Genomic DNA, 27,285 nt, shown 5'->3' on the forward strand with positions numbered 1-27,285 from the left:
ACAAACGTTTACAAGCAACAGGTAACAAGCGCCTAAGAATTGCGCACCCACAACAGGGACAGTGTCAAATTTCACTACCGTCGAGATTTAACCCTTAACGGGCTAACATAGTCGCTGACTAAAAAGGGTAATTAGGCAAAAAGGACTAGATGATATAACATTTTAATTATTTAAGATTTACTTACTCATGTAATAGAATGTAATCCAATTTCCGGGTTCTTGCGCTGGGGGTTCTAGTCGTATCATGAATTTAATACGAGGTTGCGTTGTTTTATATTTATCTATAATTTGAGGACGAGAATTGACTCTAGGTTAATATATTCTAGCAGTATGTCGATGAATGTAAGGAGATAGCGCTGGTTTACAGACTTGTCATATGTCATGGTCTCCCTCTGCTGGTGCGTTTATTGACCACGCAGCGTCACCTCAAGTCTTTCTTTCCTTTTCACGTCTGTACACTGATTCTTAAATGTAAGCGCAATAAAAGAGTTGCTTTCTTCTAAAATAAAATAAAATAAAATACAAATGCATGCGCAATTTGCCACCCATTTTTAATTGTAGATTGAGGGACTGAAGATGAACGTTAAATGAAATACCGCACTTGTGCAACAGGAACAGGAACACGGTGGACTAGTGTTTGGTTAGCACGTCTGCCTCACAGTTCTGAAGTTCAGAGTTTTAAATTGGCTATATCGCCTTAAAGGCTTTCTCCATTTTCTTTCTCCTTCAGTCCTAAAATATGCAATGTAGGTGAATTGAAGATGATTTTTGAAAGTAAAGGGCTAATTGACATGACTTAAATTGTTCATAGTGTATGAACGTGAATGTGAGTTGTTAAAGAGGCCAACAAAACTTGTTGCAACCTGTTTTTAATTAGTAGCGCTCTACAGTATTTTATGTTTATCAAATATACAGTAATAACAATTAATTACAATGTATAGAATTTAACAGTTTGTGTGACATGATTTTATGAATTTGTTGTGCAGTGCCTTCTTGTTTGTGCACCATGGCCACCAGAGTGCAATATAATAGAGACATACAGATACACACAAAGAATACTTTTGCAACTGCTCATAAAGTGACTACTTTAGTCATTTATGCTGGAGGATAAAAAAAAACAAAAAAAAAAACATTCCCGTGCGGATTGTTCTTTTGTCTGTCTACATGGTTTGCTGCACCTTTTGTGTTCAAACATTAATGCTAGTTTCGTTATTGGCATGATTTCTTTCTTTCTTTCTTTCTTTCTTTCTTTCTTTCTTTCTTTCTTTCTTTCTTTCTTGTGTTTTGTTACTGTTTTAAATTAAAATTCAGCATTTAAAAAAACCCTTATCAAATCAAATGAGTCTGCTCTAAAAAAATAACTAAAACTGACTGAATTTTAAAACCTTGAAGTCAAACAAAGTAAACAATAGCCACGACAAATCCCAAACTATTATAACTCTGTTCCACACCTGAAATTTGGCGAATTCTCAATTCGATCGCTAATGTTGAAAAATGATTGGAAATAATTGCTTGTTTGTTTTCTGCTCTTACATTCATATCATTGTTTAGATTTCAAAAATCCCAAACCCCAAAGTCCATGCTTGTTCAAAGAGAAAAAAACCAATATATCCATCTTGCCTACAGAAGTTCAGAACATTCTTGTGAATTTTTTAAAATGACATGAAATTTTCATGGGTTTCTCTACGTCAGCAGAAGCCAGGGAATTCTAAAAATGTACGAGTGAGTGAGTGAGTGAGTGAGAGAGAGAGAGAGAGAGAGAGAGAGAGAGAGAGAGAGAGAGAGAGAGAGAGAGAGAGAGAGAGAGAGAGAGAGAGAAACACATGACTTATTTACATGTTCATATCAGTGTTGACACAGGCGCTTCCTCTCCAGGCTCTTTGAGTTTAATGGCACCGAGTGAAAGGATGCCTAAACAGATCGGGATGTCAGTTCATGGATAATGTTCCTTGTTGTCAAAACTTCACTGAGTGATGGCTCTGGCATTCCTATGTGTGTTCGTGTCTGTCAGGGTCTACCAAGCAGAGTAAAGAAAAGCACAGTTGAGTTGTGGGAAAACAGGCTTTGTCTAGCATCTATTTTATGCCTACACATAAATACATGTTTGGGCCTCCGCTGGCAGGTCATTGTGAGGCTTTTCCTCACCACAGCGAGGCGCTCTAAAGCAACCACGTGGGGATGTGGCTATGGGGTTGCCCACCCAGAGATAAGCCGTGCCCACCCAGCGGAATCATCTGCCCATCCAATGAAGAATCACGTTATTTAAATTTTTGGTGTATTCATAGCTTTCTGTCATTGAGCATCAAAAAATGCACTGCTTACTAATCGACCATTTGGAAGGTGTTGGCGTTCTTTGTGCTGCTCCTTTACATCAGCAAACAACGACGACGCTTACATAATGTGGTACAGACGCGGTCAAATGAACAGCTAAATCCGTTTGTAGCTAGCTGCACTCAGCAATCGAAATAAAACAGTTCATACTTATTATCTTGTTTATTCTTTTCTCTAGAAAAAAATGACTTGCGTCTCAGATTCAAACAGTTTAGCAAAGCTTCAAACATATACAAGGTATTTAGAAACAGATCTCTGAATTCAATCTATAGCGTCTTTCAGGGTCTTGTATGACAGTTGGACCCTAGATTCAATTTTCATTATTTTGTACGGGAAACATAGTTGTCGCATACAACAAATAGATGTGTATCTCGGAGCAAATAGTGGTCGACTTTCCCTTCTTCCACTTAGAGTCCACTTGAAGGGGAGGGTAGAGTCCTCCCAGGGGTGGCTCCGAGCTGGGTGTGCTGTCTCTCACAATATCATGTTTTGTCACAAGTCACAGCATCCGGAGGAGTGCCTTCTTCTGCTGCTTTCATGTTTTATTTAAAATAGCGCCATGCTCAGAGAGCGCTGCTAAGTCACTGAATGTGATCTGTCGCTGCATTGCTCCCCCCCCAAGTTCCTATCCACCCTTTTGTCTTTGATCATGTGTCTTTCGTACGGGTTGATGTGCGTCAGAGGGGATGTCTTTTTCGGGAGTTTAATTTGAATGCGACGTCAGTCAAAATGTGTAATCCTCACACAGCGGTTTGGTGCGGATTAACACCAAATAAGGTGCATCAAAGCCCTGTGATGAACTTCGTAAAGGGATGCGTCAAGGAGTTGCCGTTTGAGGGAAAACACAGCGCTCTTGCTAAACTGGCTCAACTGGAACGTCTGCAGGTTTCTCGTGTCTAAACATACAGACAGTGTCCCACTCCCAGTGTCAGTCGACGACTGCATAATGATGCATTAGTGGCTGGCGGTGTGCTGACCTACTCGGTTTCAACTCCCTGAAAGCTCGGCAAATATCATTCAGGACCAAAATGTATGCAGAGCAGCAAGCAGCCTCTCCACCACATGCTTTTTTGTTTGTTTTAAAACAGCTACCCATAAAGCAACTTTGCTATTCTTCCACCCACAGTTTGCTCTGCCTGGTCGTCTTCTGCCAGTAGATTGAGTCCTATAAATATTTTACATTTGATAAATAAATGAAACAACCTCTTTTCCTACTTCTTGGTTATGTTGCTCCCCTACCTACGTTTGCAGGAACTTCTAATGGCAACCTTTAGTTCGGGCCCAGAATGTTCAAGACATTCACACTCTCAAAACTGCTGGGTTAAAAGTAACCCAAATTAGGTGAAACAGCTAACCCAGCGCTGAGTCCAAGAGGGACCAAGTCGATGCTGGCTTGAGAATTTGACCCAGGACGTCAGTCAAGATTTTTAAAACTACCCATACTGATGAGTTAAAACTACCGAGAAATGGCTACCCAATTAGTGGGTTAGCATTTTGTGTGTGTGCGTGCGTGCGTTCGTGCGTGTATACATGAAAAATAGTAAAAAAATAACCCAAATTTGGGTCAAAAAGATCATTCCTTTTTTGACCCAAATTGGGTTATTTTTGACCCAGTGGTTTAAATATTAAAATCTGAAGCTATTTTTTAACTACATTCGTCTCTCTTTGCAGTCTATCAAAGAAGCTACTGTAAATTACAAATGAGTACTTTTCTGCAATCCCTTCCCATCATGGGATAGACCAACTCCATTAATGACCCCTTCCGGCTTGCTGTGTCCCACTCACATGCTCACATGGGACGCAAGCAATTTCCTGGCGTCTTGCGCAGCTGCAGCACTCCGGGTCATGTGACGCCCCACCTCGTTGTCGTGCGGCTGCACTTAGGTAACTCACGCTAAGAAAAAAAAGAACCCGCAGGACTGAGAGGCGGGCCTTCATCCTCTTGTACGGCGAAACTACACCTGAGCCAGCAGAAGCCTCCCTGTTGCGTGGAATCGACCGGCGTCGTCTGCAGGAAGCAACAACAGTGCTCAAGTGTTTTGCTATGCAAATGCTCCAGCAGCTGTTTGAGTTGGAAGATGTGCATTAGGGAAACTAAATATAGGACGCACACACACACACACACACACACCTCGGAGACGGCTGCCTCCTCTTTGCATTTTGCATCTCCACCTCTCTGAGTGCTTGTTGTTAGCCTTTCTCTGTTTCTCTCTTCACCAACTTTTCCCGCTGGTCATAAGTCAGGCTGTGTATGTGTCTAGCCGGTCCACTCCTGACATAAAAGACTTGAAACATGATCCCACTTCCCTTCACTGTGGTCCATTATTGAACCTGATGAGGGAGCAGAGCACTCAAACGCAAAAAAATGGGAAGTCTTCCTCCCATGGCCCTGAGATCAAATTATCTGAGAGGCCCACAGAAGTTCATAGTGAATGCACAGAAAGAGGATCTGTTTTAAGTGTTTATCATGTGATAACCAATCTTAATTAAAAAATGATCACAATCAAGCCTGCCTTTTGAAGAGGATTTAAAACTCCATTATTTAAATCGTTGCCTTATTCATTTCTTATGATTATTTTGATTTTCATTGTCTGTTTATTGTGCACACTCATTCTGCGCAAAGCAACTGCACTGTGCAATTTATTCCTACTGCTCCGCTCTTCAAAATTTTAAATTTGTATTATTTATATGTGAAAATATAATGTAGCATCCACAACAAGGAACCACAGCAGAGTCCAAGACCTCACTGAGTGAGCAATCAGAGATTATTTTAGTATGGGGAGACATAGCATCACATGCTTCACAGATTCCAAAATTGTGTGCGTTCATTGGGCGGCAAAACCTTTATTGCACTAGCAGCATTATTGTGGCATGCCGTGTGTGCACATGAAAGTAATCTATGCGCACAACACAAGCAGTCATGTATGCTTAGATGTGTTGTTTGTGTGCCTAATTCCCATCCAGTGGGCAGTTACGTGCGATGTTGTTTGCTCCCCGTAAATTTCGGTACATTTATTGGTGTTTATTTAGTCAGCTGCTCATAGAAGGGGCATTTTCTACATATGCATTTTTTAGACATTATTATATTATTAGTGTTTTAATGAATAAATGAATAATAAACTAGTGCACTAGTTTATGTCATGTGAAAGTGGAGTTTTAAAACTAAAAAAGGACAAATATGGAGAAGTGGAAGGACTGAGCGGGAAAAAAAACAAGATGCTGTTTTGCTAAACTTTAAAGACGCCCCTTTAGGGAAGATCTGTGCTGCAACTAATTTATTCCACACTTGAATTCTTTGGAGTGACTGTTTATATGGGACGGTCGGTGCTCCTGTTTTGGTTAGCCATAGAGTTAAAATGCTGTTATTCATATAATTCCAATGTCTAAAATGAACTTGCCATCTAGTGTTGAACTAAGAGAATGCAACGACCCAAGTTCCAAGCACGTGCACAACGATGCCACAAAGAGACCGCCCCTTGCAAGCCTACTACAAATTACTTTGGCAGCAGTACAAGCAAAATGTCATCACAAACGACTTCTAGAATTCATTCAAGTGACAAAGCAAGTGCTGTGCATTTGTAGTTCATGCACATTGATGGACTACGTTCGCTAAATTTGTCTTCTTTGGGTATCCGTAGCTGAAAGATGGTGGCGAAATACGTCAGGTGAGTCGTGACCCAAGTCATATAACTACCAATTACTTGACCCGCAATTATATATAAAATGTACGTTAACGTAATAGAACGCATGCATTTTATTAAAATTAATAATTAATTGAATTAATCATGTGGAAATTGATTTAATTTTATTTTTGATTTAATTGATCATGTCCTTTTAAATGTGTGCATGTGAACAAATAATTAGCAATGTCCTGGGAAAAGGGAAGTGTATTTTATTTGAAAGACAAATTTACTTTTTGTGGAGGTCTTTTAGATGGACAGAAACTATTTGAGAAAACATAGGCTGAGTAACTCCCTAATTTGAAATATGAATGGAGATTGAATTTCCACATTTTTATGTCTTTTACAAACACAGTGGGGTTGTTTAAAGGAAGAAGTAAATCAAATCATCTGTCGCTACTGGATCATGTGATGCAAAGTATGTCAGAAATTATTAAGGTGACACCAAATGCCATCCAGAAGCCAGATCATGAACCGTCTGGTTCTTTGTTGACACAAAGAGGTCTACACCATCCAGGTTATCCTGGGAACTTGCTTGACCTTGGCTTGGCTTGGTCAAGCCGGATGTTGATGTCCTCCGGTAAAACGGAATTGTTTGTGTGGCATTAAAACAAATGACAGGCAGAGAGGCTGAGCTATGGATATAGAGAACAGATGGAATCAGCGTTACACGTGAGGCTAAGCTTTTCTCCTGCTCCATAAGAGGCTTGCGCAGCCGTAGCAAAAGAATTTCATGGCTGTGGATGATAATGGACCGCGGGCCCTGCCCATGAGTTGACTAATTATCAGCTTCCTCGTTGAGGCACCGTATGGCAGCCGGCCAGTGATTTGAAATCCAAATCAAACTCAATCACCTCAGCTTTTGGGGGTCGGCGGGATTATTTTTTGTGTGTGTTGCCATGGCAATCAAGTTCATTCCATCCAGGCGTTTCCAGTTGTGGTGAAGGATTAGATGGGAATGTCAGACATCTGTGTCAAATCCCTCTCCAGCTCATTTCAGCCGTTTCTTGTGTTCTTGGATGACTGATGACAGGCTTATACTTCCAAAAGAAGTCACTTTCTACTTTCACACTCGTATTAATTATTTCCCCTTCTCCTGGCTTCCTAGTTTGCTGCCTGAGGTGCTCTGGCCTTTGAGATAAATACCATTTGCTTTATGGCTGAATGGTTGAATAATGGTGTGAAGTATGGGCTAAATGAGAGTCGGACGCCAGAAATGGGAGTAATCTGGCCCCTCGTGCCGAGCGGTGACATGGGCCGATGGGGATTAATGAGCAGGCGAGCGAGTCAACACTGTGGGAAGACTGACAACGTGTTTGGCTTTGTGTTGTTCTCGCCAGCCGCTGCTTTAAATTCTCCTCATACTCGGAAGGCCTGCTATTACCACATGTGACAAAAACAACAAGCTCCACAAATCCAGGGAAAGGCCCGGCCTGGAATTTTGGTGATACGCAATTTTACGTCGTTCCGAGGCTTCATGCGGAAGATTTTGGTGCTCATATAGAAATTGGTGAATCACTCATTTCCAAAATGAGCCTCAGCTCTTAGTGGCGAGTCTCACTGAAATCTATGGAAAAGAGAGAATTTGTTCACTTGGGTTGGTTGGTATGTTTGCATTCCAGTAGAATCCATTATGCGCAACAGGGGACCCACTGGAATAATTATTGGACTACTTATTAATTTTTGAAAAACTCAAAAGTGGTCTGAGGTAAAACCACCACAGAGACACAAGGAATGTGATCAGGGGGATAAATCCAGAGGTCAAGAGGGCATCTAATGAGAGTAGCAGAGAAGAAACGCAACGGCACAGGAGAGGGCAGCATGCTCGTGACAGGTTTAGCGCACGCCCGGTAATCATCAATGTTAGTGGGTCAGACGGGCATGAACACCATCTGTGTACAACATCTAATCTCCGGCAGCTTTAATCTGTCACTCCACAGGCAATTTCAAGGGATTCTTACATGCCTCTTGTTTGTTTTTGTTTTTGCGAGAAACAAAATAGCTGGAATAAAATACCTTGTTTTGTGCTATGTTTATTTGTAAATTTTTGGGGGGAGTATATAGAACAATTAAGGTCCAACTGATATGGATATTGCGGGGCAGATGTAGATTCTAATATTTGCCAAAATAAAATTCCGATAACCGATTAATTGGCCGATTATTAAAAAACAATGTCCTTTTGTATTTACCTTACAACAAAAATTTGTCTTTATTTTATGTTGTTTGAAAAACACCTGAGGCAAATGAATATACGAATCTCAAATAAAACTGTTAGTTATGTGTCAACCTCGAGATGTTGAATATCGACATTGCTGTAAGGCCCCCTCCGCCCTCCATTCTAACGAAGCTACAATCATTTTATTTGCACATACTATGTTGTGTAGTAATGATTTTGCCGCCCCCTCATATGAAGAACAGACGCTGGCGTTCAAAGAGAGCGAGAAAGAACCTTCCTCAGTGTCAGCGTGACTCTGATGTTCACATCACACATGGGCTGGATGAACGATTCGCTGTAATTAAACCTGACCCCCGCCCCTCCTTCTCCCTGTCTTGGTTGCCTTGGAGTCAAATTAAAATCTAATTATTTAATACAGAGATTACCCAACCCATATGCAGGGATTGCACTGTCATTGCATTATGGAGTCAGGTTTTCCCAGTGCTCTTGTTAAAGAGCAAAACGCTAAAAGTGAGGCTTTATTTTGCTGCACTCTAACAATGTTCCAAAGAAGGAAAGTACCTGAAGCTATTTGTGGAACTTTTATCAAACAGCCTAAAGGTAGGATATGCATTTATAGGTCACATTACATTGTTGATTATATAAGTAGCAAACAGCTGAGTTTGGCGATAAATGTTGCGTTTCACTGTGATGTTAAATTCAAATCAAAGTTTGCACATCCTTGTTCACTCTCCAATAACACCACAGCTGTTCCTGCGTTCGTTGTTTAGTATCATTATGATTTTGCCAATTTACGGCTTAGTGTAAGGCTATTTTTTTACCCCCTGCAATATACTCCACCTTTGATTTATAACTGCTGCCGTCCTGCTCGGAGAGATGCTCTTCCCGGTGATCAGGAGCAGCCCTGAGAGGTGATTTATGAGGGATGGGATTTCCCGTCAGAACGGCCTAATTGAGAGTCTGTAGTCTCCGGAGCAGTCCTTGGGAGAAGGGATAGGGTAATGAGGGAGAAAATGACAAGTCCGAGACACTTTGGTTGTATAGTAAATGAGCCTCGCCACAGCTGCAGAGTGGAGGCATTAAAACAAAGAAAAAAAAAGTTGAGGACACCAGAGCCTCAAATACGCCTGTGTGACAGCACATCCTTTTTTTTTTTTTTTTTTTTTTCCAACGCACTGTGGACTCTTTGTCCCACAGGATTTTGTAGGTGAGTGCAGTGAATTTCCACCCTCACCCAATTGGGGCATTGGGACATTCTGTCTCATTAGGAGCTTTCTACTCGCCTTTACAACTACACGCAGTCACAAATACTGAAGATGCTACACTATTGGACCCGTACGGACCGTAAGTGGACTCCAATAAATATATATATATCAAAGTTTAATTTATTATCAAGACTGCAGTGCAGAGTGGAGTACTGCTGAATAGTTCCAGGATGGCTTCCAGGATGCTTCGAGTTATAACTAACGGTGAATGCTGGTGTCTGAGGATGTCGATGAGTGTGCGTCGGTGGCAGTAACTCAGTGCTGGCGCCAGTGGAGCGAGCTGAGGGAGCACATTGGGCGCCAAACAAATGGAGAAGCACACTCAGTTGAGGACTGCTGAAGTCAGCACTACAGAGTGACACCCGCCAGTGTGTTTGTGCATGCAATAATGTAGGGAAATAATCACATCCAATGTATGAGTTCTATTGAATATTCCACCAGTGTCATAAAGATGAGCATTATTGTGTTTTGTAAAAGCAGATTTTTTGATACAATTCTTGTACTGAGTCCTACATAGCAAACGTGCTCACGTTCAATATGGAAGTAGAAGTACCTGTGTAAAAAAAGTAACAGTAAAAGTATTCAACTCCTTAAGTGAAACAAAAACAAAACACGCAAATGATTTTTTACTGGCAATTATAAACAATACCCATTTTGATAACTTGCCACAATGAGGGGGGGGAATCTGCAAATAGACACACAAACCATTCAAAATCAATTTCTTCATTTATTAATTTTCATTGTGCTCATACTAGAAAACAAAATTACTTTAGCATTGGCTCAGCATTTTAGTGTATCAAAACCTGATGATAACTCACTAACAAAAGTAATGCTAAATTACCAGTTGAAATATATATATATATATATATAATATAAAAACATATTGAAAAGTAATGCTAAATTACCTATTGATCACAAATGAAGCAATACACCTGTACATATTTTTTGAACAAAATGGATTTTTGAATGCCAGATGGTGATGTGTTTTTGAGTCTGGCCCAAGACATAACACATTTGCCATAAATCTGCATTTCAAATCACCTACATGTCAAAAAATAAGGCCGGCAATAGAAGTGGGTGACACTTAACCCAGCCTGTTCTAACCCAACCCCTACTCTGCCAATAACATAAATCCCGTGCAAGATCGGGAGCTGGGTGCAGGGAGACTCAGTGTAAATATTCCCGAGGAGGTTTTGACGCCAATTAGACTGCTCCTCTTCACGCACTTGCAGCCTGGCAGGAAGGCCTCATGCAGCATTCGGCTCCCACTCGTCTGTCAGGGTTGATGGTGATGACACTCGTCACCATTTTTCATCATTCCTTTCCTTGGGTACGTTTGTGAGTGCTCCCACACAGTGGACATGGCAGAATCAGGCCGAAGGAAAAAATAAAAAATAAATTCGTCAATGCACTGAGGTTATAAATTTGTGTCCCGGTGAAAAAGCATTGATTGTACAATGGAACGCCTTAGGTCAAACACAACGTGTTCCTGATTGATTAGTTTGAACTTTTGCTGTAGCAAATCATGGAAATGTTGCGGGGTCAAACTTCTGACATCACAAAACCTTTACCAATTGATTTTCAATGAGATTTGTTCTAGAGATTTGTCTTTTTTAATAAACATTCACATTTGTTTAATTTGTTTTTAGTACTTTAGTATGACAACCGGTCAAGTGAATTTGGAAGTTTGTTCCTAAATACATTGTAAAAATTTGAAGATCATGTTTAAAAACATGTGCAAACTGATGAAAGAACCAGAGCTTGACTGATTAAATTTTTTTTCTAATTGACAAAAATTGGGTGATTATTGAACACATTACTATGTAAAGCAAAGATAATGACATTTAAACTGCTTTAAGGGCCCAAAGCAATTTCATTCATTATAGGTATTTTGTAATTATTCGTCCAATTAATCGGTTATTGGAATGTTGTTCTATCAAATATTTGAATCAGCCTAAAAAATTCCATATCATATAGCTAGCTAGCTAACCCCATAAAAGCATTTTCCCTCCAGATAATATCCTGTCTAAGACCGTATGATTGTTGGCTGTAAATTTGAGCACATTGGGAAGAAAATCCATAAGAGAGTGCCTCGTTGTTGCACCATGAAAAAGCCCGGCGACAACTCAGTGGGATATATTCCAACCACCGGATGCTTTAAGCGGGTAAGTAGCGTCTATGTTTCCAGGTCGCAGAAGTGATACTTGATTGACAGTTGACATTTGAGGCTTGGTCTCAGTGCACCCAGTGGACATGCCTGCAGCATTTTAGGGTGTGGAGATAAGCTTGATTGGAACAATTCCGAAGCCTTCATTTATATACTTGGTAATCTTTCAGATTTGGCAGGGTTGTTAAAAACATTCTTTTCTCTCGTGTGTCGAAATTATAAGACTTTTCTTTTCACTTTACAGGGACTTGGATTTATGGCATAATATTTACAGCAGTGTTTTTCAATCTTTATTGCACCAAGGGACATATTTTAGAAAAAGCTCACAGAGCAGCATCAAACAACAAGGTCAGACAATAGTTCTACTGAAATACATACAAACGCAGTCTCAATCCACACAATGATTTAGTTCAATGCAAAGCTGAACCTTCGGCATTCGCTGTGGTGATTATTAATCGTGCAAATCAATCACTAAGATGTGAGCCTGAGGTGGATCTGAAGGATTTTAGGTCTTGTCATTAGTCAGCCAGATTGTCATTCACTTCCCTCGTGCATATTCAACTCTGATATGTCACTCGTCTAAATTTAGATGAGCGCAGGAAAATAAAGTGAGATATTTATGGAGAGCATGCTGCAAGCACCTTGTCTTGGAGCTTGGAACTTCTTCCACATGAAAGGGACAAGTTGAATATTTCATCTTTCTGTTGCAGCTTCCCAGCTGTGAAATGATCCGCTGTCTTGATGTGCAAATCCAGACAGGCATGATTCACAACCACAAAGACGCAAAGACTTTTCTCTTAATACACGTTAATCCCTTCATTCACTGTAAAACAAATAAAATCCCATTTGCTTGGCTTTACATCATTATTCGTGTGAATATGTGAACAACCATCTTGTCTGGTCGCCTATTTCTGATAAGCAGGCTAATTCTCACATTTTTGAGTCCCCTCAGCCTTTACAGTAATTTCCTATTATAAAGACTGTAATCACGCTGTCAGCGATGGCTTGTACTATAAGAGAGACGTTGTGGGGAGTGCAAAGTCGGCCGGCAGCCTTGCTGGATAATTGCAGCCGGCTTTCAGCGCCGGTGATGTTTTCTGATTTAAGATTTAATGTAACTTTGCATCCAAGAAGAGGATGCCGGTTATCGATCCACTATAAAGCTTGAGAGGCCGGGGTAGGATCTGAGCTTATTGATCTGTGGAGAAAGCGGAGTGGCAACGGCCACAGTCAGGTGCTTGTGTGGGATAGGCCTCCAAGGTCAACTCGCACCGGCCGGGTCACACCTTGACGAATATGCACAAAGTCATGGATTTATTTATGTTTTAATAGCCTATTAGGATTTCACAGTGATAGGAGTCTTACAAAGTAGAAAGAAAAATGCCATGGAAAGCAGATTAGGTTTTGATAGACTCTCCAAATGGCTTTGGAAGTGGATACTTTTGATTAGTGGAGGGCCGTGCATCTGCGCTTTCGGTGGAGACTAACTCGACTTAATCCACCTCTTAATGCTGCCGCTATCATGTCACAATTATAGAAACCATCAATTCCACACACACAAAAATGCAATGTGACAGCGTACAATTGGGCCATCTGTATCATCTGTTGCGGCTCACAACCAATATTTATCTACTAAGATGACAAATAAATAAATAAAAAAATGAAAAAAAAAATAAAAAGATGTAAAAATGAATGAATGAATAAATCAATGAATATATACATACATAAATAAATAATACTGAATACATGTTTGTTAGGGTTTTTGTTAACTTTGGATGAACAGTTTTGACATTTCAGTGCCTAATCAAAATGTTCAACTCTGTGAACAGAAGGGTTGTGGCAGCACAATAAAGTGTCTTTTGCTAAATGTGGATATTGTCACGATGCTGCCTAATGCAGCCCTTCCAGCATTTTTCATAGTCATTGAGGACACTGTCTGTCCCAGGAGAGAAGTACTGTTTCATCTATCATCACACAGGCTGTTTTAAGGCTACCCAGCATGCAGTATGATCCCCAGGCCACGCTCTTTGTAGATGCTACGAGGAAACTAGCAAGTGCAGAAGACTTTGCTAAAAATAGTCGTCAAAATGTGATGCGTGTAGTTACAAAGTCTGTGCACCCTTCGTTAGGCACCGCTGACTAATCGAATGGTGCCCAATATCACAGTGGTATCAGACATTCTGCCTTTTTTGTTGTCAATGTGAGAGGTATTAAATTACAATATTGTATGTTCACTATTGTAGATGCGTAGAACTGTACAGCATCAATCTCGGGCATTTTGGTTACTGGATAGGGGCAAGTCAATAGGACTGGAACGAACCTTATACCTAAATATTTTTTCCATTTTTTTTTGTAGGTTTAATCTGGATCCACAATTTTTTCATCGACCTTTTTTATATTTAGAGTGGATGCTCAAGCAGTGCAATTCACATGTTTACATATAATGTTTCTTAAAACATTGATAAAGCCACAGACCTGTTTGTATTATTTGTGTCAGGAATGAGTTGAGCCAGGGCGACCAAATGCAGCTTGAACCAGGAATTATTGAAGGGAAAGGGAGTTGGAAGGGAGGTAGGTGGGGAACCGAATACACAGATAGAGACTCACGGCCAGCAAACAGACAGACCGACCGACCGACCGACAGAAGTCCACTTGGACAAGGTTAAAATTCTGACCGTGATCCTCCAGACAGACCGGGGGGGAAACCAGACAACAGGAACCGGAACCGGAACACTGGGCACGGACAGGGACGGAACACAACAGTAGACACCATCAAGGAGGAACACACGGGCAGGGTTTAAATACATCAGGTAACAAGAGGGAGCAGGTGACAGACATGACGATTACGAAGGGGTGTGGCTGAGGGAAGTTGACAGCCGAGCGTGCTCTGTCACGGGTGTGACAATTTCTGCAATCTGACTTTTGACTGGCTGATTTACTGACCAATCTCTTGCATGGACTTCTGCCTCCATTTAGAGTTTAAAGAGAATGAAGGGAGCAAGTTAACAGTTCTAATTTAACTACATAAACTGTATTCCATATGAGTTCATGGTTCATTTGTCTCTATTTTAGCGTCAACCCAGCCTATAAGAACAAAACATTTTTGTATGATAAATCCGATATTGTCTGTCAATGAGTTTGATTGTAGTGCCTGCACCAAGAAGGTTCACCATCATTTTTACCCTTTTATTTGCTTTTATTCACACTTACAATCCAAGATTAATCCAACAGCCACTTGAATCACATACACATCATCAATCCAAGACACAATGACATGAGACAAAATGTTTTACAATGGCAGACAGAACCAGGCAGTGCTTTCACCATCCGACCACACCATCTTTTGTGATATTGCATAATTACGATAAGAGTGAAATGACATGCAATGCTGTTGTCAAAGCCTATTACAAGTTTGTGTTATCCGTGGAGCAAAGTGAACTCAAAGCACCATCAGCGTGTGAAAAAGGGACAAGAGCACATCGATAATGTGGTATCTTGACAAGATGTTGCCCCTGAGGTTGCTTTGTTGCTTGTGGCCGCCTTTGACGTAAAGAGAGGTGAGTGATGTGTCATCTCCCCCTCCCCTAACAGGAGTAACCTGATTCATACGTGTGCGTATCATACATGGTGCTACACTTGACAAATCAATGGCTCACACCGCCTAGTGCGACCCTGCAGATCCTCGCTAAAAATAGTGCTTGCTATGAACTGTGCTTGTGATGCACTCTTTCCATTGGGACCCTCTCGAGAGGTCGATAGATACATAAGAATGTCAACGGGGAGGCATAAGTTTCACCTCGGACCAGAGTTGTGTGCTCGCGTATGTGTGGTGGCGATGCACAACATCGTGGAGCAGTTAGAAGTTTGAATGCCAAAGATTTTCAAATTCCAAGCTGCTCTTTTTTTGGTGGGCATTTTTAATAGTAAAGTGTATCGTGGGTGCTGACTATAACCTGGTGACATGACGCCGTTCTCCACTCCATCCTCAGAGCCGGTATTTTCTCAAGAGCTCCGATTGCCACATGTACTTCCGCTCCGGAAAGCGATCGGGAATCCTAATGCGACGGAAGTCCTGGATGCATTTCTCCAGCTCCTGCTCAGGTGTCATCTTCTCCTTGTTGGCTTTCCTCTTGGCAGCCTCTCGCTCGCGGACCCCGAAGGTCCTGCCCCGCAGCATGTCAGTCTTACGCCGCATCTCTGCCTGCTGCATCATGTGAGCGGGGACTTTGTGCATGGGTCGGTCCAGGGACTGGATGTTGGGGCGTCGAGTCACGGGGCCACGGATGACGGTCCCCTGAGGGGAGCTGGCCTCCGACTGGGTCTCGGAACAGGAAGTAGAGAGCTCGTTGAAGGAAGTGCCGCTTTCTCCCTCGCGCTCACTTTTGTGGCTCTTGCAGCAGCAGTCGCAGTGTGAGGATGACCACCGTGAGGGCCCACCTATGTGACACACACACGCACACACGCACACACATTTATGGTTTTAACTTGTTAGCTGTGATGGTTCGGCTTTTAAAGCACATCAAATTCATGTATGCTAGTAACATGATTAACATTATTCAGATGATAATCACTGATGATCATTCATTCTCAAAGAGCCTCAACTTAGCTTTCTTTCCTATTAGAAATCTCTGATAACGCCACAAAAAGGCCCAAATGTGTTGCTTCATTGCTAAGTCGAGCGAGAAAATGACAAATGGCTATTAAGTGTGCTGCAATTTTTAATCCTTTTTATTGACTGAATAATAACATTTCTTAAAACACCCAGGAAGCATTTTAAATTGTGTGTGTGTGTGCACTGTGTCTCATCCAAGCCATCTAATTTGGAGATGGTTGTGGCTGTTTGTGTAGGAGCTGAGTTAGGCAAAAAATGCTTCAGCAATATCACAAAACTATACACCTTACGTTGCATACGGTATGCAGTGAATGTGGATTGAGTTTCACACTCATGCACCCAGCGATGCTACCAAGGAGTTGAGGACCTGCATACAAAAGCAGCACTTTGGATATACAAAAATTTCAATTTGGGTCATGCCACTTCAATACTGCAATGAAAATAAAAAATCTTGGGGCACTGTCAGTAATGAACTCTTGAATATTCACCACTTTTGTTCCGTGTGGTGTGGCAAGAAGATCGATTCCCATTCCTCAGAATCATTAGCAAGCAGTCCAGGTGTAGTGGGCCTTTCGCTTTAACTCAGCTGGCATAGACCTCCAGTATACATAAATCCATGCATTTTCTGATGGTGGTGGAGGTGGGCTAAGGAGTTATCATGTGTTTATGTCAATGTTATGGCAGTGCACTGTCTATTCTAGTTAGACTAAGTTCTAGACAGGAACTAAAATTCATCTGATCCATTTCCATTAAATAGACCACAGGTGTCAAACTCAAGGTGTGGGGGCCAGATACGGCCCCCCACATCATTTTATGTGGCCCGCGAAGACAAATTGCGCAGTGAATTTATGTGGCGATATGGAAATTGCAAATCGTATTCACTTTTAAGAAACATCTTTTTAAAATATTTGAACAGTTTTTCCTAGTCTCTGATTTGAAAATGAATTATTCATCAGTTTGTTTTGAAGCTTAGACTGAATATTATTTATTTGGGTTGACAGTCATAATGGCCCACCGAAGGAAACTATGACTACCACGCGGCCCGTGACAAAAATGAGTTTGACACCCCTGACATAGACTTACACCAACTGCTATGTCAAGAGCCAGGTATGATTATCTCCCATTATTGTTCAGCCATGTTGGAGCTCTGTGGTTCACTGAGCGCCGTTTTGTTTACCCCATTCAGTCAAAGTAATGCGGGGGAGTGTACCACGAGGCAACAACGGGGCATGCATTTCATCTTCACAGCTCTCAACTTTTCTTCCTTCAACATGTCCTCCCACGTTGTCAATTACACAGAGGAAATAAGCTTCTTTTACTGCCTTGTGAAGATACACTCACTATTTTCCATGCAATCAGAGATAAGAAGGTACAGTTGTAGGGTCAACATCCGTTTATAAGAAATAGAATCATCCATGCAAGCAACACCCTTTAATGGTCTTTTTCCAATATGATGATATGATATCACATTGGGAGCAATAATTTGTCCATTAGCTCCTTGTGAATGGAGTTCAAGAGGGGGGGGGGGTGTTTGAACCTTTCCGCGTTCACTGTAATAATGACCTTATCCTAGACGCAATGATTATATTGAAACGATAGTAAGAGAGTCACTAACAGCTTTTTAATGGCTAATCCATGAGTAAAGAGGCCAATCAGCCCCCCCTGCAGAAAATGAATCGAGCCCAGTCCAGCAGACGAGCAGCACTCGGCAAATGGATGGAGGCGCTTTAGTGACCGGTATCCAGAGGAAGGGGGCGGGGTTGTGAGTATTGTTTCTAAATGGATGGAGGTTGGAGTCCGGGTGGGCAATACGCCAACTCCCAATGATAGCTGTGTGCAAATTTCAGAGTGAATTGTGACCTTAAAATCAGATGATGTGTACACTGCATGTGAAACCGGTGCAGCTGTTGAAATGTCAAAGCATTTGGCACGAAATGCAATTCCGTATTTTCAAATCTCGAGCTTGCCTGAGATTGAAGTTCACTCACTTGACTTGATGTACAATTTTGTTGAGTTTTGTTTAGAAGAGGAAGGGAAATGCCACGAAAGAATGATACCAGGATACACATACATACATGCGGGTATGTTTAAACAAGTGGGCGTCCATTGTCTGAAATCTTTTCAGGGAAGCCATTGATCGCTATGTCTGTGTTTTCAGATCCATAGAGCTTCTCTTAAGAGATCCTGTTACCGCCACATTAAGAGACAGGGGCAGACTCTGCTTCCGCATTTCTCAACAATACTAAGCTAAATTCTCTCTTTAATGAGAGCAGGAACACTTGTCCTGAGAGGAGATGGTCTCGTTTCATCAGCTTGGATGCTCATTAAAATGACACTTTTTAGCTGGTAAATTGTCCTAAATGGCAGAAGAAGTAGGACATGACGTGGACCGAAGGCAGGGGGCTCAGACAAACGCAAATGTCACTGCGTTTGTTTGCTTGCCTCTAAATTAACACACTTCTCGCATACAGTCCGTCATCGGGAAAGCAGTTCTGGGGCTTGGCCTGAAAGAATATTCTATTCCGAATGCGCCTTCGAAAAATATGTCTTTTATACAAAAGGAAAACTAAACGTCAAACTACATGTCATGCACGGCGACATGTGTCATGGGACTTTATGAGATCCCAGCTCAGTGAACAGCAAAAGATGAACTATACATTTTTTGCAGCTTTAAATAGGGAATTGGGAATTACAGGTGCCCTCGGGCGAGCCGCTGAACCCTTATGACTATTTTTTGGCCTTGTTTGTTCCATTTTCACTTGAATTAACGGCGGAATCATTTTTACAATGAGTTTGTCTGCATTATCTTGTCATATTTGCCCAAGTGAGCACTTCTGCCCTCTTATGTAGCCTCGAGGGACTAATAAAGCAGTCCTCATCTTCGTGATGAAATGGTAAATGGGCTATACTTGTGTAGCGCTTTTCTGGCTTGGCTATTCAAAGCGCCTCACACTGCCTCCTCATTTAACTAGCGAGTGTCTTGCTCAAGAACACTTTGACAGCCGGGGATCGAACCCCCAAGGAGATCCATTGAGTAATATCCATTGAGAATGATTGCACTGAATTAGACAAAACGATTCTACCTCGTGGGTGTCATCATCGTTAAATGACAGTGGGACTAAGTGCTGGCATCTCATTTTATCACAAATTTGAACTTTTGTGAGTGTATTTTACCAACTTACACCAGCGCATCATGTTTTGGAGACATGCCGCAATCGAGCCTTTGTTGACTTTGATCGGAATTGGGCAAAAAAAGTCTCAAAGTTGGGTAAGCGTGTCGATGACACATCTTGTGGGTGTTACATCAACAGTTGCACTTCAAGACTGTCTTCCAAGTAACCTCATTTACCAGGTATATTGCAAAAAGCCTCGTGCCCTTCTGTCTCATATCTGCACAAATACATTTTAGCTTAGCTAGCGCAGCCTCGGGAGGAGTGTCGTTTACATGCTTGTTAGCTTACGAATTAGGTCAGTGTGCCCTTGCAGCAGCGGGGGGAAAAGCTTGCCTTGCAAAGTGACCGGCCTTATAGCAGAAAAGAAATCCGTTTGACCACGACGGTCCTATTTGCTGCACAAGCATCTCTGCCGCAGCTTAACTGATTGTTAGCGCACGCAGCGTCTTATAATATTTGCATATATTTGAATGTGTCAATATAAAGTGCTTACCCTCAGCCAGCCAGTGGAGCTGAAACCAAGACACTGACAAAGAGTGATGATATTACACGTGGGGGATCTCATGGGACTCATAAATGCTTTTTTTTAACAGCGTAATCACGTTTCAATAATCCTTGATTTGTTTGTTTATTCGTTTTGGCCTCCAAAAAGCGAGTCTTAAAGGTCCGGATCAGATTTGAGTGCAAACTATCGAATCGTGTGATTCATCATACTTTGAAATACAAATGATCGGCTTCTAATGATTGATCCAAATATGTTGGAGTCTGCACATTTCTGATCAAAACCATTTACTGCCAAGGTGAGGCGGCACGTCTACTTGAAGTGATGTAGTGCAAAATGGCAACGGCTCACAGCCGTGACTTACTTCTGACCATTTCTCAGCCAGCACAAGTGCTCTATCAGAAGTGGATGAGTTATTCATGGCTGCCACCATCCATCTGTCTGTCAGAGGCATCGCCAATCCATTCTGACTCCAAACGAGCTGGGCCCAATCTCTGCCTGGCTTGCATTACAGCCTGGGAATGGATTCCATTCCTCCAGAGGTAAGGGACTCGAGTCACATGACTCAAGTCGACTTACAGAAGCCGCTAATGTTATGACTTGCGACTTGCTTGGCAAATACCTTGAAAGACTCCACTTGACAAGTCAATTTGTTTACATTGGATTTTTTGAAATATTTTGTGCCTTTTGTTGTTGAAAGAAAAGTCGTTATTATTCGAGTATAATTCGGGGCAACTACGCGGGGCTTCACCGTATTCCTTTTCTCTGGCCAGCATTGTATGACTTGATGAAGCAGCCCTTAAACTAGGTTACCCTTCATCTTTCCAAACGATGTCTCCAGTGGATGGCTGTAGACAGGGAAATATTTTGGGATCCCAGATTGCTTTTTAATCAGCCAACACCCTTCACGTTCCCCAGAGATAATTAGTGGTAATAAGACTGTCCTCAGATGCCAGCTGGGAGTTTTGGAATTCTAAGTCCTAACAGGAATAATATCACCACTGCCAATGTGCTTATTGTGCGGGATGACCTACTTTTTTTGTGATAAATAACCCTTTCAGCAGTCCCTCTGGAGTCTGTTGAGATGCTGCTACCCGAGGGTCTTTATTCAACTTCAGGGGCATTACACTGCAGGTATGCCTAATACCTTACTTAATGCCTATAGTATCTATTTTGGTGACTTACAGTACATCTGGTATCACTGCGCAGGCGAGAACCCAAAACACAAACAATGACAGATAATTGATCAAAATAATTAGTACTGACTGCAGTTAGTATTGTAAACCAAATATTTCATATGATAGCATTTATTTGGTCTGGGCTAGCTGGTTCCCTCCCTCTCTTTCCCCAAGCTTCCATTCGTGACGTAATGCACCTCAGAGATTTTGTGAAACTTTTATTACATCTAACTCACAAAGGCATAGCATGGTGAAAACTCACTATTTAACTTAACAGTACAGTAATTAACATTCTTAACTGTTATTCAAGTGTAAAACTTAAAATAATGAAGCACTATAATCAGGTCCCAGTCAATTCCACCCTGAAGTCTGGAATGCGTACACATCACCAGATGCTGGATTTCATCGCTGGTGATGCTCTGCCAGGCCTCTCTGCTGTAACTGTCTGCAATTCCTGCTTGTGTTGCCTGGGGCATTTTCCATTCACTTTTGTCTCCAGCAAGTGGAATGCATGTGAGAATGGGTGATGGCCTTGGTCATTGCATAGCACTGCACTTCTTTGCCTTCAAAAACTCTTGGTTGTTTTCGCAGTCTCGGAATTCATCCTGTTTTTTTTTTTTTGTCACCACTCACGACAACAAATCCAGGTCAACCAGTTCCATCGTTTAGGGAATAAAATTATTTTAAAAAGCATACTACTACTAGAACATATTAAACTATTTGAAAACACACACGCATTTTGTTTGAGGCTCTAAACACATATTTTGTGTATTTATACCACTTGGCTGTTACGAATGAGTACCGTATATCTGATTTGGGTCACTTAAAGTGTGCAAATCCATCCCACTGCTATCTATCCACTCAGCCATCAATTTTTCTACTTATCCTTTTCAGGGTCACCGGTCAGTTGGAGCCAGTCCCAGCTGACTATGTGTGAATGGCAGACTTGCCGATTGGTCGGAAGTCGGTCGCAAAGCACAGAAACAAGTTACGTTTGTACCTCCAGTCAGTGAGAGAGAATCAATTCTACATTGGATTGCAGTGCCTGCCATTTAGTATACTCGCAGTGACTGCTGCTAACTGCTTATGACACATTTGTTGAACAGTTTGTTGAAAATGGCCCCACAGGGACAAGTAAATAATTGAAAGGATGCGCAATTGCTCAAATGAGGACTTAATCACTATCAGCTACAAAAAAAAAAACCAACAAGCACTTTTTTGATAAATGCCTTGATTCCCCCTCATCACCCCCACCCACCCCCTCACACACACACACACACACACACACACACACACACACACACACACACACACACCTAGGACAGATTCTGCTGATGGAGTCGTTCATTTAGTCAGCAGGGGACTCTAGAGCGAATATAAAAGAAATGGCAGTTGAGCATCTTAACTGGTCCCTTGACTAACGACACAGATTGCGCAATACTGCACTAATTTGATGGAATGGAGTGAAGTGATAACTGAATTGAGACAAACCTGCTTGCAGGAAAATGGCACAAAAGATGTCCTTAATGATTTCAAAGAGTAATGTGGAGTTGACACTATTGATTTTCCCTTTTTATTGTTTCCCCTTTTATTCTGACCCAAATGCCAAGTCATACAAGTGAAACACTGACTTACAATAAGACTATTTTTGTTCTTTCTCCTTTGATAAATTTGCTTCTGTAAATGTAATGTGCAATTATCACTAGTTAGCGAACGTCTCTTCAGATACGCCGCTTGCATAAACATTTTAGTGTGCCTTGTTGGGCACCATGAGTGTGCGCAGTTTTCACAATTTCAAAGGTTTTAATTATTCAAGCTAGCAGGGTTATTAATAGCACCTTTCTCTGGGGTGTGTCAACTTTAAAATACATTTATTTTTACTTTACAAAGACCTTACGTACACAGTACAGTAAATGCAATTTGAAATGGAGGGTGCCTGCCCGAGGTCATTCAATGTCTCACGTTCAGAATCAGGTTGCAGCGTTAGAAAGTGGCTGCTGCTGAGCAATGTGCTGCAGTCTAAATATGACAACTCTGTCCTGGCCCCGGTCGCGGTGTCCTATCACGAATCACAATGTGAGTCGCCTATCCCATGCCACCACCAGCAAAATGGGATGATGTCTTTTTATTTTTTACCATGACCTTTGCTTTTATATATCTGTTTTTGCTCCCTCTGCCTTTTTTTTTCTGCCCCCCTTGGCCAGGCCTCATGCAACTTTTAGTTTCTCATCCCTCTTGCTCATCCGCTCCGGCCTCAGTCTGCTCACTTTCCTCTTCCCTTCTAGCCCGAGTCTTTACATTCTCTCTCCATGTTCCTTTCTTTTCTTCTTAGAATTCATTATTTCCCTCAAGCAGCTCTAAAAAATACACTCCCTCTCTCGAAGCTTTCCATGAACAGAAAGTGGGGTTAACCTACACCTGGAGCTGCTCCTTCATGTCGAACGACTCACATGCTGTTGTGAAGTTCAGCTCGGGCCACTGCACCTTTCAAATCTAGGCTATTGTAACATTAGAGAGAAGTCGCATCACTCACTCTCTTCTCTGCACTTCCAACCTGAACACGCCAACTGTTTTTTTTTTTCTTCCTGAATTCCAAAGGGAAGCATTCAGAACAATGAACAAAGTGATTTTTAATTGGCCATATGGTCCTACTCTTCCTTGCAAATATGCCATATTTGAAGCTAAATCTGGCTTCTGCTGATGAAGAACTCCAAGCAAAAAGCTGATATGAGAGAATGCACCACAGACTTTAGTCTGTCAGATTTGAGTTTTTCTCTTTTTGTGCTGCCGACTGGTGCTATATAATTCATAGGCACAGTAAGCATTTATGTCTACGTATGACACATGTACTTGAAGTGCAGCACAATTATGACTCAACCCCTCCAAGCATCAGTTCAGTTTGAAATGCTGAGCCCTTTTTAAACCGATTGCTAAACAAAACAACAGTCCCTCAGATAGCCTAGCCTAGCCTATGATTCCAAAACATTTATTGATCTTGTTTATTGAATTACAGATTATTTATTACATACAGATACAAGAAGACATTGGAAAGAATAATGGCATATTAAATTGTCATTATTGACAATTCATCATGATTGAGGGAAGAAAAATCACAATTTCATTATTGTTCAAAATTATTAAGGTCTGGTTTTGTCATTTTTTTCTAAATACTACCTATCTCAGTTGACCTTAGGCAAGAGTTGAGCTACACCCTGGATGCGTTGTCAGCCAATTGCTGCACTAACTACCATTCACACTCACATTCACTTATGGACAATATGGAGTTGTAAATTAGCCTAACATGCATTCTTGTGCTGTAAAAAGAAAAAGGGACTATATTCCGCTTGGGACGCCTTGCTTTTGCGGTTAGGGGTTGCACATCCATTTGTTTGTCTGGGCTCGGGACACTGGCTGGAAATCAGAGCTGTGCTGTCTGCATGAAAGGCAGCAGCATGCGCCACTGTACACCACCAGTGCAATAAAATTGGTTGTCCAGTGTTCTGGAACAGATTGGCTTCTACTTCAGAGACTGTGACGTGCATTTATGGCCCTTGTTCTTAGGCGATGTTGACCGAGTTGCGTTGTGTAGCTTGCTGTGAAAGTAGCAAGTTCCAGTATTTGGGCCACGTGACCTAATGTGCATGTTTGGGGAATGTGGGAATCCCATCACTAGAATATGCGAAAACAAGCAAACGGATTCAAACTCCAGAACTGTAAGGCTACTGTAATAATACACTCTAAAATCAGTTGAGTTGAAATTTAACATGGGTCAAAAAGACACCAATCCAAGTTTTTGGGTCAAATTGGATAATCTACAAAACAACCCAAAGTATTGGGTCATTTCTGTAAAAACAAAACTCCTACTTCAAATAATAAGGATATGATTGTATTTGATTGTGCCAATGTTTTATGCGCTGTGTTCTATTGTATTATGTTCTGTAAAGCGATAGCTCTTGTGAATAAAGAGTTATTGTATGAATTGTATGTATAAAGAAAAAAATGCTTTTATTTAAAATAACTTAATTTAATTTTCTGTGGGTTATTCATTTTACCCAAATGTTTTGGTTCAAGGAAAAGGCTAAAAGATACATTTTTTGACCCACACCCTAAAAATAATTGCGTAAAATTGTTTTTGTTCAAAACAATCCAATGTTTGGTGAAATTGACCCAAGTTTGTAGTGGTCTGTCCAATTTGTGACTTAGCAATTGCAAAAGTTGATTTTTTTTACCTAAATTTGATTTTTTTTGGTCCTACAGTTTCAGAGAATGAATGAATGAATGAATGAATGAATGAACAAGCAAACGAGTTAATGAATGAACGAGTGAATGAATGGGTGCATGAATGAGTGCATGAATGAATGAACGAACGAACGAACGAACGAACGAATGAATGAATGAATGAATGAATGAATGAATGAATGAATGAATGAATGAACACCCTTATAACTGCTGGGTTAAATATTTTTTAATGCAAACTGGGTTGTTTTTAAATCCCGGTTTTAAGGGTGAATGAATGAATGTTTTTTTTAAAATGTTTTAGAGTTTAGGTCTATTTGCAAGCATACAGAAACACCAAAACAACCTATGGAATGAGCTCTATAGTATGGCTGTTGCCGATGAGTGTGCACGTACGTGCGTGCGTGTGTTGCCCGTGCGTGTTGTGCGTGCGTGCGTGCGTGCGCACTCGACTCACGGTAGAAGATGTACTGCGCGTAATTGGACCAGAGCCTATCGTCCGCGTAATGAGCGACAGAAGAGGCGGTCAGGGAGGAGTTGCAGGCCACGATGTGAAAGCCGCTTTCTGACAGCATGTCAAACGCTCTCTCCGGATGCTTGAACTTGAGGTAAAACCGGCAGGTGTAGCGGTCCGGGGGTCGATCCGCGTCTCTATTCTCGTTGAGCGCGTCGCCGAAGACCTCCTTGGCCAAAGCGATCCTGCTGCTAATGAAGATCCTCGGCAACTTTCTACTCTTGGAGTCGGGCTCACTTTCTTTGCCTCCCGCCGCTCCTTTCAGAGCCACCGTGATGTAGCCGTATCTCCTGTCTAGAGAGTAAGACGGGTAAAACCTGTGCTCACTGCCCACGGACGCATCGTCCAAATCGCTGTAGTCGTCCGGAAAGAGTTTGGACTCCTCCGACGATAAAAGTTTGGCTAAATCTGGAAGCTGGAAGTATTCCGCTTCCCGTTTCAACCTCCCCCTCTCGGGGAAGTGGTCCGGGAGGACAACTTGCTTGTCCCGCAAGTAATCCAATACGTACCGAAACAAAAAGCCGTCTCTGTCGATGAAGTAACGTCCTCTAAAGTCCCGGGACAGGTCATTGGAGGAGCCCTTCTTGTTGGAAAACAGCTTCCCGAGTAGGGAATTTGGGAATGCGGTCAATGTGGCGTGGCGGGTGTAGTAGACCTGCCCGCCCACGTTCAGCTCGATGACATCCGATGGAGGGCTCTGCGCCGCGCCGGGCTCTTTGGCGGGTTTGCAGTTTTCGCTCATTTCCCCCTTTCCTCTAAATCTCGCTTTGGAATGTAAGTGGGTAGGTAGGTAGGTGGCGTCAAGTTCAGGGCGCGCGGTGTAGATGCATGCTGGCAAAGCACTCACAAGCCGAAGCCTCAGTCATCAAAATCCAAGGTGTGTCCCTCGTTTAAATCCTTTGAGTCCGTGCGTAAATGTGCGCATCCTTTTTCAACACAATCGATCATCACGAGCTCATCGGGTTACGCGCATCCACTGCGATACCAGACTACATCATCTTCACTGTAACTCACCACCATCAATAAAGTATAAATCCTTTTTTCGAGAGCGTCTTGTTTTCTCACGGTTCAAGATCAGTGCGTAAAAGTCACAATTCCACTCTGGCTGGACGCCGGAAGCTGCTCGGAGAGGTAATGGATGCAAGTGGGACTCCGGTGCGCACCCACATCCCTCCAAAGTGCTGAGTGCGGCCAGCAGACGGTTTAAGATCATGTTGAGTCAAGCTGTAAACGAGAGAGAGATTGGAGAGAGAGAGGGAGTGGGAGAGCGAGGTCCAATAATGTCTTACATCATCTTAAAGACAAATGACATTTGCATGACGAAAGATGTGATGTGTGTGGGTTTAAAAAAAAACAAAATCACCCAGACACTGGCGACCTGCAGGAATTGCGACTAATGCGGTTTTATCATCCTGCCGTGCCCATTTTAATCCTGTTACAGGCTGTCCCAT

General features: G+C 41.9%; 1 protein-coding gene across 1 annotated transcript; it reads right to left on the minus strand.

Moving 5' to 3' along the window:
• Positions 1–14,791: 14,791 nt before the first annotated feature.
• On the minus strand, positions 14,792–27,253 carry LOC119129221 (BTB/POZ domain-containing protein KCTD16-like). The gene is made up of 2 exons (XM_037262333.1): positions 25,778–27,253; positions 14,792–16,056 (listed from the first exon to the last, which is right to left on the minus strand). The coding sequence occupies exons 1-2, from the start codon at positions 26,574–26,576 to the stop codon at positions 15,605–15,607; spliced, it is 1,251 nt and encodes a 416-aa protein (XP_037118228.1). The 5' UTR covers positions 26,577–27,253; the 3' UTR covers positions 14,792–15,604.
• Between the last annotated feature and the right edge of the window lie 32 nt (positions 27,254–27,285).

This window comes from Syngnathus acus, chromosome 10 (genome assembly GCF_901709675.1).
Source record: "Syngnathus acus chromosome 10, fSynAcu1.2, whole genome shotgun sequence".
NCBI classification, from domain to species: domain Eukaryota; kingdom Metazoa; phylum Chordata; class Actinopteri; order Syngnathiformes; family Syngnathidae; genus Syngnathus; species Syngnathus acus.